General features: G+C 25.2%; 1 protein-coding gene across 2 annotated transcripts; it reads right to left on the bottom strand.

The window, feature by feature from the left end:
- Positions 1-2,289: 2,289 nt before the first annotated feature.
- LOC145742995 (F-BAR and double SH3 domains protein 2-like) lies at positions 2,290-14,609 on the bottom strand. Of its 2 annotated transcripts, none has more exons than XM_082560850.1 (16): positions 14,011-14,609; positions 12,464-12,561; positions 11,306-11,428; positions 10,990-11,134; positions 10,392-10,528; positions 9,918-9,981; positions 9,570-9,698; positions 8,323-8,445; positions 7,444-7,604; positions 6,745-6,838; positions 5,829-6,002; positions 5,277-5,519; positions 4,695-5,028; positions 3,622-3,854; positions 3,245-3,421; positions 2,290-3,052 (listed from the first exon to the last, which is right to left on the bottom strand). In XM_082560850.1, the coding sequence occupies exons 1-16, from the start codon at positions 14,119-14,121 to the stop codon at positions 2,984-2,986; spliced, it is 2,415 nt and encodes an 804-aa protein (XP_082416976.1). In that variant the 5' UTR covers positions 14,122-14,609; the 3' UTR covers positions 2,290-2,983. The 2 variants fall into 2 exon arrangements, with proteins under 2 accessions (XP_082416976.1, XP_082416984.1); XM_082560858.1 differs by lacking the exon at positions 14,011-14,609 and adding an exon at positions 13,126-13,311.
- Positions 14,610-14,895: the final 286 nt, after the last annotated feature.

Here is a 14,895-nt window from a genome sequence, read left to right as displayed (position 1 = left end):
AATATTAATATTCATAAAAGTTACGACACTTTTATTGAAATTTTATGAAATCATAAAACCTAAAATTTTATATTTTATTAGACGCGCATTGGTGTAACTAAAATTCAAGATAAAACATTTAGCAAAAATATTTATTAGAACAAAAGTTAGAGCTAATTTTTATTTTGGGTTTAATTAGGTCACGTGATATTTTTGGCCAATGATATTGCATATAAATTTTTTGAAAAAAATAAAAAATTTTAAATTAAAAAATAATTGCTCTTTTAGAACTGCACAGGTCCAATTAACGTGTTGACAAAATATTTTTTGAAAATATTAATATTCATAAAAGTTATGACACTTTTATTAAAATTTTATGAAATCTCAAAACCTAAAATTTTATATTTTATTAGACGTACATTGGCCTAACTAACATTCAAGATAAAACATTTTGCAAAAATTTTCATTAGAACAAATGTTAGAGCTAATTTATTTTGGGTTTAATTAGGTCACGTGATATTTTTGGCAAATGATATTGCATATAAATTTTTTGAAAAAAATAAAAAAATTTAAATTAAAAAATAATTGCTTCGTGAGAACTACACAGGTCCAATTAACGTGTTGACAAAATATTTTTCGAAAATATTAATATTCATAAAAGTTATGACACTTTTTTTTAAATTTTATGAAATCTCAAAACCTAAAATTTTATATTTTATTAGACGCGCATTGGTGTAACTAACATTCAAGATAAAACATTTTACAAAAATATTTATTAGAATAAAAGTTAGAACTAATTTTTATTTTGGGTTTAATTAGGTCACGTGATATTTTTGGCCAATGATATTGCATAAAAAATTTTTGAAAAAAATTAAAAAATTTTAAATAAAAAAATAATTGCTCTTTTAAAACTGCACAGGTCCAATTAACGTGTTGACAAAATATTTTTTAAAAATATTAATATTCATAAAAGTTATGACACTTTTATTAAAATTTTATGAAATCTCAAAACCTAAAATTTTATATTTTATTAGACGTACATTGGCCTAACTAACATTCAAGATAAAACATTTCGCAAAAATTTTCGGTAGAACAAAAGTTAGAGCTAATTATATAGTTATTGTCATTATATTTATTATTATTGTTTTTATTCTTACTAGTCCGAACTTTGGTTCAAAATAACTTTTGTTTTAGTACTTTAAAGGTTTTGACATTTTAGTATGTTGTTTGTCATAATAAAGTTTTCTGATTCTTCTATTTTTTAAATTGAATTATCACTAATTACTAATTAATAGGTGTTTATTTATTATAATTTAAAGGTTGTTATTAACTTTTTAAATTTTGGTCAATTGTATATCATGATATTAGTAACTCAAAAACGAATTAAAATTTTAATTTTTATCACTAATTACTAATTAATAGGTGTTTGTTTATTAAAATTTAAGGGTTGTTATTAACTTTTTAAATCTTGGTCAATTGTATATCATGATATTACTAACTCAAAAATGAATTAAAATTAAAATTTTTATCACTAATTACTAATTAATGGGTGTTTGTTTATTCAAATTTAAAGATTGATATTGGGTTTTAAAATTTTGGTCGGTTATATCTTATTATATTTAAAATTTGAAGATAATTAAAAAATAATTCTTGTTTGTTTGTTATATTAAATGCTGGTTTGTTTATTAAAAATCAAAGGTATGTAATATTCTTAGTTAATGTTTATGCATATATTTTTTATTTATAAAATTTTATGTTAAAAATAATCAAATAATTTCGAACCATATTTTATTTATCAAATAAATTTAGTTTTTTTTTTATTAAAAGCACTCATTTAAGTTTAAAGACTTAGTTGATTCATGTCTTAACTAACTAAAGACTTAGTTGATTCATATCCTAACTAACTAAAGACTTAGTTGATTCATGTCTCAGCTAACTTAGTTAAATATAACTTCCTTATTTACTATCATGATGAATTTGTTTTTATATTTGTAATATTACTGTTTACACGTTTTAGTGAAACAAAATACCAAACTCAATGGCCTTGTTTCGATTTGTTTTGCTACAACTAGTTAAAACAGTAAATGCGTATTGTCACGTAAATCGTTTTCAAGTAAGTGAAATCAAATATATTTCTTTTCTCCTATAAATAAAAGATGGAAAATACGTGACCTGCGAAAAAAAAATCCCCGCTCAATTACCGTTGACGTCACCAATACCATAGATTGATTTTGAAGTGCCCCATTGTAGTAAAAAGAATTTTTAGAGTAAAGAATGCTAGGTTTATTAAAATACCACAAACTCTTTTGTGTATCAGCACATATGTTTTATTTTACACGATATTGGCAATGTTGACAATACAAAGAAATACACATAACGACAAAGACTTAAGTTCGAACGCCTTAATTTTCAATTCTCATAAAATTTCTCTCATAGAAATTAACAAGTCGATGAAAATAATTAAACAAAAAAGTGTTTGGGCATTTGTATTAAAATTACCATAAATATACTAAAAGTAACTACTGATTAAGACACTGTATTATGTTTTTAAATAAACTTTGAGTTTGTTTCATAAAAACTAAATTGACATTTTGTGGTATTTTTTGAAGAATATAGAGTACTGAAAACTATGCACCAAATACATACTACATGTATATTTATGTGGAAAATTATCATTCAGGCCAGCTGAACAACGACCACAATAAAGTTAGATTTATTAATTACAACGTTAAACATCAATTAGAACCATAGAAATAGACATTGCCCATAAGAGAATTAAAACAAAAATAAATTCTGCAAAATTTTTTAGAAAAAAAATAAATTCCAAAATTAATAAAAAAAATGTTAAAACAATACTAAAGGAACTAATTACAGATGTACTTGTATAATTCTCATTTTTGTATTATAAAGTGCCGAAATTCAAACTTTTAAAATCAATGCAAAAAAAGGTTGACAATGAAAATCTCACAAGACAAAAATTAAAAGATGATTTTGGTTAATTTTGTCATCTTGAAAAATTATTTTGATGTAAAAATGAATTTGGTCTGTTGGGTGGGGCAGGTGCTGATCGATGCTGAAAACAAATTAAAAAAGCTAAATTTGAGATCCAATAAAAAATAATAGATTGTTCAAAAAAAACAATTTAAATGTAAAAACCCAACTATAAACTAAAAATTTCTGAATAACAAACTTTTCAAAGTAACTAAACCAATTAAATTTTTTTTTAAAGCAAAATATAAAAATAAAATTTATTTAATAAAATTACCGATTTTTTGTTAACTTGTGAGTAGAGGGGAGAAGGGGGAGCAGAATTTGCTCTTCCATCCCGCACGGAAATTACTTTTCCTGTTTGTTGTGGAGCGAGATCAACCGAGATCACTGGCGGAATGCTCTGAGGAGGAGGAGGACAGAATGATGGGGGTGCATCCAGAGTTGGAGAATCCTAAAAAAAAAAATTTAAGTTAAATTGAAAACTAAATAAAACTATTTTGCAATAAATTAATTGCCTATTTAACAAAATAAAAAATATTTTACACAAAATAAATTAAATATTTGCCAAACAAAATTGCCAATAATCAAACAATAAATTCACATCACATTTGAAAAAAAATTAAAATAAATAAACAAAAATTCAACACTTACAGCAGGAGATTCATGTAGGGAAACCGAATTATTATTATTAGCAGACAACTCTTCCACCACGAGACCTGGAAAAACTCCAATTTTTCCATTTAATTCGCCCTTCCACCAACCATCATCTACACCATTGTCATTTTTACTTAAAATATTAATAATTGCACCCTCTGGAAAACTCAATTCCTCGTCAGTAGCTGCGTCATAGTCGTATATTGCTTTGCCAAGACATAAATTGTCGTCTAAAAAAATAAAATAAATATACTGATTAAAAATAAAAAAACATAAAATTTTTATGATTACACTTGACACAAAAATATTTTTAGTATAGCATAATATCAAACACATTTTAAAATTGAAAAAATTTCTAAAATGTTTTAAAATGTGCAGTTTCTTATATTTTTTTATTCATAATAGTTATATTTAAAGATAGATATTTAATTGTGACTATTAAATTCAAAAAGCCTTAAGGGACATCAATTCTATTATTTTATGACCTCACTTGCACATTTTTTAAATTTTAGTATGTTATAATTAATCACTGTTTAAATATTTTGGAAGGGGCGATTACCAAATATAAAACATGTAAGAAAATAATCTTTATGTTATTTTAATGTTTACTGAACAAACAAATTTTATGCCCAGTATAAGGTGAACAAGCTTTTATGTTGTTTCTTTACGGTTTTATGTTTGGTCTATTTGTTTAACATTAGTTTTATTGCTTCAAGAAACCCTCGTGTATTTTATAATTTATCATTCCACAAACACACTCTGAATTTGAAAAATAAAGTCTGAACTTGGCAAAATGAACCATTGTTAATGATTATTCATTAAAATTTGTCTTATTTTTTTTGAATAATGAAATGTGTTGTAGTATTTAAACAAGAATTAATAAAATAATGGAAAACATTTTCGTAAATTTATAAATAGCAAACTGCTATTTTACCTGATAAATAATCGATTTAAATTTAGTAAAATTAAATTATCATTTCTAAAAACTAAGGGAAATAACCAAAAAGATTTTACAAAAAAATAACCAAAAAGATTTTAACATAAAATCAACAACAAAGAAATTAACTTACTTGGAACTGGCATGCTTTGAATCAAGACAGCACCAGAAATAATATTTCCAACTTCGCTATCATTCTGCGACACCAACGAATTAGTTGTCATCGAGTTTTCAGAAGTCGATGATTCTGAGGACATTGATCTCAGAGTATCGGTGTCACCCGGTGGCAGAGCATAGTGATGATTTGGCGAGGTGTTTGAACTCTCCGGAAAATCCAAGTAGTTTTCAGGAACATAGCCGAGTTTTCCGTTGAAGTCTTTGGCCTTAACCCACTGATCTAAATCACCATCCTCAACAACTTCAATTTTATCTCCAACCTTAATGGTCAGTTCGTCTTCTCGAGTCGCCTTTATTTAAAAAAAAGTTTTTAATATGCTGCAAAGTATTTTCGTCTAACTTAGGAATAAATATGACAAAGAAAAAAAAACATCTAACAAAATAGAAAAAAAATAAAGGAGTTGATAAGAAAAATTATGGTTTATAAATTTTAAAAAAATATATTTTTTTTTTTACAAAACCCCAAGTTTATTAAGATTGAGTTTATTTAAAAAAATCTACACTTTTTTATCAACAACCAAAAATTAAACCAAATTACCTTATAAGCATAACTAACAGTACAGGTTATTGGATATTTTCTACTATGATCACTAGAGGGAATCGAGAGATCATCTTTCTCACTTCCAAATGCACTATCCTCGTTAAACGTGTCATCTTCCACAAAATCTTCATCAAAAAAACTTCCCTCGAATGGAGTATTAGCTGAGGAGGGGTTAAGACTAGGCTTGTGGTTAACCGAGACAGGGGTGTTGGCTATTGACTCCGACAGTTCTTTAGCAGCCTGTGGGAAGTAAATTAAATTATTTAAAAAAAAAGGTTTAAATTGTACAATTGTTAAGAGAAAAAAAGGCTACAAAATATACAGTTATATTTATGTTTATGACAAAAAATAATTGGAGGCAATTTGTTAAAAATTATGTGGGTTTTTGCAATTTTTAAAAACTTAAAATGTCAAAACAGCAAAAATATTGATTCTCTTTAACTTTTTGTTACAAAATAAAAAATTACAAATAAAGAAAAACTAAGTTAAATCCTTTTTATATAAATTAGTTTAATTTTTAAACATCTATAAAGAAAAAATTTTCGATACCTGTGCTGTTGCACTTTCAATCCAGGTATCAACATCAATTTCAGCATTTCTTAATAAATCCAACCTTGCCAAACATCTTAGACGACTTGTTTCTGATTTTCGCAAATCTTGTTTGTTTTTTTCCAATCGAACATCGGTTTCTAGTTTTACTGTTTCAGAGGCTGATAATGGATTCTAAAAAATTAAAAAAATTTAAAAGTTTAAAAATTTTTAAAAGTTTAAATTTTAAATTTTAAACGCCTTTATTTAATAAGAATTTTTTTAACAACAATATTCATGAAGGTGGTTTTTTCAAAATAGGAATTTTATATTTTAAATGTTAATTTAATTTATTGCTACATTATCCCCATATAAAAATCACTCTACAGCTTTTAATTCAATTATGAATCCACCTTTATGTAAGGTGAAATAACCCACAAAACCATATTTTATGCCCCAATGAACATAAGCTAAATCAATTGCTAGAATGCACACCACTAGAAAAATAAATCCATATGTTATTTTTCAATGGTTTAAAATGTAATTTGGTATTGTAACAGTTACTACTAGACACCAAAAATAGCACCACTTATTTGTTAATTACCGTACAATATCGAAATCTGGCAAAGGTTTTTAAAAATGGTAATCGGTTTTATTTAAAATAAAAGTTTCTTAAAATGTAGTACTACATTGAACAAAAAAATTAATATTTTAGTCATAATTTTTATAACTTAACAAAAAAAGTATGTTTTAAATTTCAGTATTGATTAAACAATGTATTAACTGTTACATTTTTAGTATTTGATTTGTTAATATATTATCAAATCTCAATTTATATTTAGCATTGCAAAAATTGCATATTTTTTACCAAATTACACTGAACAAACCTAAATTAGTTATGCGGGAATACCCAAAAAAAACAAATTTTTATAATTACCTCAGCAAATTTTAAACATCGATTCTCAAAACCTTGTATAATTTTTTCACATCTTTTTATTTGATTTTCGTCTCTTACAAGTTTGGTTGACCATCTACAATAAAAAATTGACTTTAAAAAAAGAATTGAAATGAATTATTTTTGATGTTAATATTTTTTGGTGATCTTTTATTTTATTTACTTCAATTTTTTTACTTCCTAACTTTATTGACCTTAATATTCAAAATCTAAGCAGAAAAAAAAACAATGAAGTAGGTTATAATAACTTCCTGATTAAAATCAATCAATTGTTTTTTAAAATTTATGACGTCAATTATAAAAAACAATGATCGTAAATTTGTATTTAAGAAATTTTTAATTTTTCCATTCATTTTAAATTAATTGTGTTATTTTAAACATTTAACCAGATTTTTATATGTTACTGGATTAAAAATATAAAGTTGTTTTTTAGCTTTTTTAAAATTAAAATTTAATATAACAAAATGTTTTAAGGTTAATCAGGTGCATATTTTTAATACAATACTCTGCAATTAAAATCCAGGTATCATATTGCTTTTTTGAAATTTTCTGTGTACAAATTAAGTGAAACAAGAAAAAAGGAAAAATAACAAAAAATAAAAGACAACTACAAAAAAAAGTTAAAACAAATAATTTTATTTCTTAAGTCACGTTAAAATAAAATCCTTTTTAACAACTTACTTTCTTGCCTCCCTGTTGAGTGAATTATCTTCTCCAGGTTGTTCAGAGGTAAGTAAACCCCCAACTGGGTCCTCCCCACAACTTTCAAACTCATATCTAGGCCCCCACTCAAACACGGGGTTTTCGTGTAAGAAACAGCGAGTACTATACTCTCGCGATATCTAAAAAAAATTTGATTTTTTGATAATTTTTGGAGATTAAATTTTTAATTGTGTAAAGTCCCCAGTTCAGTAGGGAAGGAATAAACATAAAACCTTTAAATAATTTATTAGATGCATTGATTGACGGCCTACATAATTATGAAACAACATTACTAGACTACTAGCCTAAAAAAATTTTTAAAAAGTATGAAATAAAACTAAAATTTCTATTTTTTTTGGTGTTCGCATAAAATTAAATGCCAAGGAAACAACTATAAGATTATAAAAACTTTTTTTTTCGAAGTATAGAAACTAGATTGGCAAAAATTTCCATTACAGATTATGAAAAAACAATTTGAAATCTGGCCACATTTTGAGTGTTTAAACCACATTGACCATATTTGAATGACAATACAGGAAGCGAATCCCACTGCCTTATTGCTTATTTGGTTAAAAATTGAAACATTTAAAACACTTGATTGGCATTTCATAGAAAACCCATCGAAAGTTATCAATCAATGTTAAATTTGTTATTCTTCTAAACGGGAAAAGCTTGAGAAATGATTTACAATAAAAGTAGTCTACAATGCAAAAAAAGCAAAAACTCAAATAATACAAGAATATTAAAAAAACAGAAAACAAACCAGAAATATACTTTAAACACCATCTATACTAAATACTGAAACAGAATGGGTTAGCTTTATTAATTAAAAAGTTACAAAAAAAAGTTAATATTTACCTGGTCGGCGGACTGCATTGGTTTAATAAAAGCTTCTTGAGTTCGATTACAAGCATCAACCTCATACTTATTGAGTGCCGTTAAATATCCTTGTAATTTCGTGTGAATATCACCATCAAGTACCTTAAAAAAAATAATTTTTAAATCAAGAGTAAATTTTTTTTAACTTGAACAAAAACTTTGCAAAAAAATTTTTTTTTTTTGTGTTTACTGTTTAATAAATGTTAATTAACCTTTTACACAAAAACCATGTCTAGCCAAAAATAGATAACAAATATTTATGGAAAAAACGTCGAAAAATATTTATGGAAAAAAACGTCGCATGCCATAACATATGAACCGTAACCAAAATCCTATGTACCGCACAGTAATTTTGGTGGTAATTTTTTTAAATTATTTGGGCAATCAAAATTTGTGGTGTTGTCTATTGTTGTTCAAAGGACTGGTAGCCTATATATCTCTTTCTAATGTGTACATGTCCTAAACAGATCAATTACATTCTTTACCATTATTACAAGCCAAACCCTTTTTATTTTGGGTTCAGGAAAATAGTCTCGCGAAAGTTTTATTATTTTCTTTGTCAAGGACTTGGTGGTTGTTTAAACAAACACAGACGAAGAAATGTTGGCGTTAAAAGCAAATATTATCGATACACGATGCTAGGTCGGCAATATACAGCGCTATTACTTTTAAAAATTTCTGCAATATAACCTTTATTAAAATTAACATTAAAACAATTCGATATTAGATTAAAGTTTGACTTTTTGTTAAATTTTTACTTATTTCTTCACTTACATGATAAAGATTAAAACAAACTGCAAAAATATTTTTTTTGCATAAATAAATTTTTTAATAGAAGAAGTTGCAAATATTTACATATTTAGGGTAAGTAAATGACAACACTATAATTAAATTAAATACCATCAAGCCACCACATTTTTCAAGATCTTAATACAAAGTTCATTATTGAATTACGGGAAGTGCAGATTATGTCATCTTATATGCTTAAACATTTACTTAGTCTATTTATATAATTTAATAAGCACTTATCGCAAGGACATTTTTTACTAAGATAATTTTTTTTTATTAAGATAATTTTTAGGCTTTGTTGTTTATATTTTATCACTTACAAATAAAAAAAATTATGCACAAAAAATTAAACTAATTTTACAAAATAATTATAACTAAAAATAATAGAAAATATTTTCAGATCCCTTTTAATGACTATATTGAATTTTAATACATACCCTTATTGCTTCTGGCATATCAATTTCATAATAACGCTTCTGGTGGGCATTTGATACGGCCAACATTAACAAATAATCATTCCTCGATATAGTTGCAAATTTTTTACTTTCATCACATCTTTGTTCAAGCTATAAAAAAAAATAACTTTAAAAAAAATATTTAATAAATCATAAAATAAGTGTATAGTTGTCAAATAACTTTTAAATGGAATAAAAATCTCTAACAAAAAGGTGTGTTAGTGAATTTGAAAAAAAAAATTTGAATGATTGATTTGTATGTAATACTTAAACTTATTAATTTTGATATTTTAAGTAAACTTCTTAAATACATAAAACACATTATCTCACCTTTTGTAAAGTTTTTTCTAGACCGGATTTGGATTTAAAAATACTAGTTGCGTTCTTTTTCAACCTTGAATTAAAGTTAAAAAACCAGTAATTAAAATTTAATATCAGACAAAAAATTGATTTAACTCAACAGGCTAGAAATAGCCTTGAAAAAGGTTAAAGTGTTAAGAATTGAAAAACAAAAAATAAGAATTCAATTCTACATTTTTTTTTACTATATATACAAATTAGTATTACAATAATAAACGATGATAATGCTAATAATTTGTTTTTGTGTGTACCACATAAACTATATAAGTGCAAGCCATTGTTTATAGTTGGTATTAATTAATCATAAAAACAATAATTTTTACCATAAACAAACAAACAGCTTTATGTTATCTTGTGTAAATGAATGGTTGTAATTAATACCTTATTTTTTCAATGGGGAAAAAAATTTACTTTTATTTTTTAATTTTTTTTAATTATTTTCACCTTTCGTTAACTTCTTGATATTTTTCTTTAGCGTTTGACGATATTTGTTGATGTTCAAAATATTTCTTTTTCGATTTCATTAAATCTTTTACAGTTTCAGCAATTTCATTTTGTAAGGAATTTAATAAATCTTGGCACTATAGAAATAAAAAATGAATAATTTTAAATGACAGCCTAGTAACATTTATGCCTCATTCAATTTGTAAATATATAACTTAGAAAAAGTGAATTAGTTATTTAAATTATTGGTTAACAGTTAAAGTAGCTAAGTTACATAGGCTAAAGTTATAAGTAAATATAAGTTGCAATCAATTAACGATATATACATTTTTTTTATTTCAATTGTCATAGAAAAAAGTTTTAAACTTGTTTTTAAATATACTTAAATAAAAACAGAAACTATATACTTTTTATAATAATGTAGTTATAAACAAATGCTTAATATTTTAATACCTAAAATAAAATTGCATCACAAATAAATTACTACCATATTAATATAATTTTAAAATTACACAAACAAAAAACGTAAAAAAATTAGCAAATTGTTTGTTAGAGTAGCAAAAATTAAAAGTTTCAATAAAACATAATTTCCATTTACCTTTTTTAGTTGCTGATCTTTTTGTGTTTTACAATTTTTCGCAGCTTCATAAACATTATTTTTATAATTTTCCGACGCTTCAATTCTTGCATGAGCTGCTGTATCTGTTGCTTCCAACAATGATTTCCACACTTCTACCACAGTTCTAAACAAACAAATTTATAAATAAAAAATTTTAAAATACAAATGATTGACATTTTAGTAAAACATTTTTAATTGTTAAGTTAAATACATCTTAGCTTTTCAATTTGCATTAAAAATATTTGAAATAGGTTAATATAAAATCTAATAAATTAAATTTTAAATTTTAGTTTACTTGGGGCCATCTTCTTCTGAGTAAGTAACGTTGGATAGATCTTTCTTTTGATATTGAGCTACCAGTTTCTGTAGTGCTTGGGCATAATCTTTTTCCAGTTGTGATCTTTGCTTTCCAAAATTTCTACAAAAAAGAAAACATTTTGAAAATAAAGTTCGTCTCAAACTGAAATTTAAAAATTTTTTGCTATAAATTTTAAAGTATTAAATTTGATGTTTTATTTATTTGTGCAGTGTTTAAATATTTGACTATTCAACTTGATTGAATGACAAGTGTAATGTACATACAACATTAAATACACTAACACCAATGTGATACTTCCATCCCAATGTAATATAAAAATCAACATGATTAATGGTTTTGTTTACTGTTGGTTACCAGCAGCGTATAGCTCATAAAGTCATTTTTATAGATATTCAATAGTACTTTACAATTTAAAACTATAAAAAACAAACATAGTTATAGGCCACACCGTGTATGTTGTTAATAAAATAAAATGACATAATGTTGTTAAACATAGTAGTACTACACATTCACAAACATGTTATTAGTTTAAATGTATCTTAATAAGGAGAAAAATTGAAAAAAATTATGTCTATTACACCAAGACAAATAGGTGCGCCTTGATATCTTATGCCTTAAATTAAACTTATTTAAAAATAGAAAATGAGATAATGACTTTTGATTCACTTTTTATTTTGGGATTTTCACTATGCTTTTAGTTTTTGTTAATATTTTAATAAAACATTTATTTTACAAAAATCAATATGATCAATAAATGCTCAGTGAACTATTCTCAAATTCATTTTAAGTGAATATAACATAATTATGAAATCACTTACAACTGAGGCCTTATTTGTACCATTAAACATACAGACAACAACAATAAAATCATGATTTCCTGGGGCTAAATTAAGAATTTATTACTAACAGATAATGACCGTTATAAAATATATTTAAATACTTGGAATTTTTATCAAAAAATAAAAAATAAATTTATTTTATTGGGACAAAAATGAACTTTTTTTTATTTATAGCAATTTTTTTTACCTAAATAACTTATATTTTTAAAATTCAACAACTTAAAAGCTATTTTATGAATCAAACAGCGCATGCTTACTTATAATAAGTTAAAGTAAATTTATATTTGTAAAATACCTAATATCATCCAACAAATCACATTCTTGTTGATGTTTGTGTTGAAGTTTTGATAGTTGCTCTAGTTGAGTTGTTTTTAAAAGCTGGGTTATTTTCGCCTAAAACAAAGTAAATTAAATTTTAATTTGTTAAGTTTTGTTTTAGTGAATTTTTTTATAGCAATATTATAAATAAATTAAATTTAATATAAAATGTCTCTTATATCATAAAAAAAATGTTTGATCAAAACCCAAATCCCTGTTTTAAATTTAAACTGTTTTGTGCAAGAAAACACTTTTCTTTTTTTTAGCTTAATTTTTTTTATTCTACAATTACCCTTGAATTATGATTTTAAAAACATAATATAAAACTGATGAATAGGACTGCATAAATATATTTCGTATATTGTATATATAAAATAAAATTGTGGTTTGTCCATATTTTATAAAAATTCCAAATATGCTTTATATATGTAGAACAAAACACAACTTTATTTTATATATACTTAGTCTGTTAGTGTATTTATACAGTTTCAGTTGTTAAAATCATTATTACGACTTTCTTTATAGTTAATAATAGAAGTTATTTTTAAACTGTAAAAAAATAAATATATATATATATACATATTTATTTTAATATTTGTAAATAAAGTCCTTAAATTTTATAAAATCAAAATAACCAACCTTTCTCGGCGGTGGGTCGCGTGCATGCATAGTCAATAAAAACTAACCACAAACAAGCAGCTAGGTCAATACTATAATATTCCAAAACTAAACACTTAATAAAAAATATGCCACTTAAATAAGGAAGTTCTATAGAAAAACAAACGCAAATGTAGATACTAAACAGCTAAATAACAAATCTAAATTGTAAAAAGTGCTGCCTTTTTATAAATATAAAACGCCGTTAAACTGACTGGAAAAACACGAGTAAAATTTTGGTAAGCATGATCACTGAAAAACAACCACTTGCTTGCCTAATTCTCGCACAAATTTTAAATCTAAAATATTTAAAATGACCGAACCTTTACGTCATAGAATTTCCCAAAAAAAACAACATAGCATTAAGCATGTGAGAGAGTTAAAAATAATACAAAAAAACGAGTCAATAAAAAGGAGAGAGAGTAACTACTTTTGTCTGTGCAAAATCAAAATTTTTTTATAGTAGGGTATTTACTCACAAAATTTATTTTGTTTTTTGTTTTTTTAAATAAAATATGTTCAAATTAGAACATTAAACTTTTTTAGAAAGTTAGTTTAATTTTATTTTTGTTTAATCAATTTTTTTCTCAAAATAAAATGATTTGTTTTTTTAACTAAACTGATTCCATTCGCAAATCTGGAGATAAGCAAAAGCTCAAGTTATAAATTATGTATGTAGTTAGATCCAAAATGTGTATATTCAATTTAAGATTGACATATATTACTCGAATTCCACCTAGAGCGGTGTAATAATATTGAAATAAAAGACATTTTATTCATGAAAGGCTTTCAAAGGCGCTCTATTGTAACATAGCCACGTATTTGTCACATTCACCTTAAGCATAGAAGTTATAATATCAAATGTACCTTATCCGGATTGGCAAAGTTGTTCCGTTTTTCATCTGATGACAAACTCCACATACTTTTCGAACGACCCAACCCGCTACTGGAATAAATCCCCGACCTTCTTAGAGTCATGACTGCCAAATATTTTAACGTTGTATAGAAATGAAATATAATAAGCCGGTGCTTTCCATAAATATATTGTATAAAAATATGTACAGTCTAATTTCTATTACTGCCAGCGGACTATAAAAAAGAAACATACATTAATAAATTAATTATTGTACATTTTTAAAATACAGACATTATATTTTTTAGTAAACCCACATGTTAGCATACAAATACAACTTATAGTTATAACCCAACCCAAAACTTTTCATAAGCGATACTACTTTCTCGTTTTTTTACGTTCTGCCTTAAATTCGTACATTTTTCTTCGTCACGTGTAACAACGATTCGTCCTACAATTTTTGGCGTTAAGTTATGACAAACGTTAATCGAAATAAAAAATACTTTAATAGAGCAAGGTGTTAATTTTTAATCATTACATATTTACATTTATACACCAAAGAAAAAATATTAGCCAGATTACAAAGCTTAGTGCAAAATATCTACTTAATTTGTTTTTTGGTAACCACAAACGACCTAAAATTCCGCTTATTCTCATTTTAAAACTCGCTGACTAACATTACTTTCTCAAGCTTGTATTCTTTTATTCCAGTTCGGTAACCTAAGTAAGTAAACAACATTGCTATACTTACCATTTGTTTTATTCGCGATCTTTACTCAGTGCCAATATCATTTAATTCGGACCTTACTCGTTTGTACAATGAATTAAGAAACCTACCTTAGAGCGCCTTTTGTGTATACAATACTTTGAATGGGCCGTGCGCCCAACCGACCGAGACG

Source organism: Corella eumyota, chromosome 1 (genome assembly GCF_963082875.1).
Source record: "Corella eumyota chromosome 1, kaCorEumy4.1, whole genome shotgun sequence".
Taxonomy (NCBI): Eukaryota; Metazoa; Chordata; class Ascidiacea; order Phlebobranchia; family Corellidae; genus Corella; species Corella eumyota.
Note: the sequence above shows the minus strand (reverse complement) of the source record. Positions and strands in the feature narration are given on the sequence as shown.

What these genes read in the sequence shown, in the direction of transcription:
- LOC145742995 (XM_082560850.1), bottom strand. Translation starts at nt 14,121, where the DNA reads ATGACTCTAAGAAGGTCGGGGATTTATTCCAGTAGCGGGTTGGGTCGT. An exon ending in GATTTGTTGGATGATATTAG is followed by an intron (nt 11,429 to 12,463) that starts GTATTTTACAAA and finishes TCTTTTTTGTAG; the next exon opens with AAATTTTGGAAAGCAAAGAT. An exon ending in CCCTACATGAATCTCCTGCT is followed by an intron (nt 3,422 to 3,621) that starts GTAAGTGTTGAA and finishes TTTTTTTTTTAG; the next exon opens with GATTCTCCAACTCTGGATGC.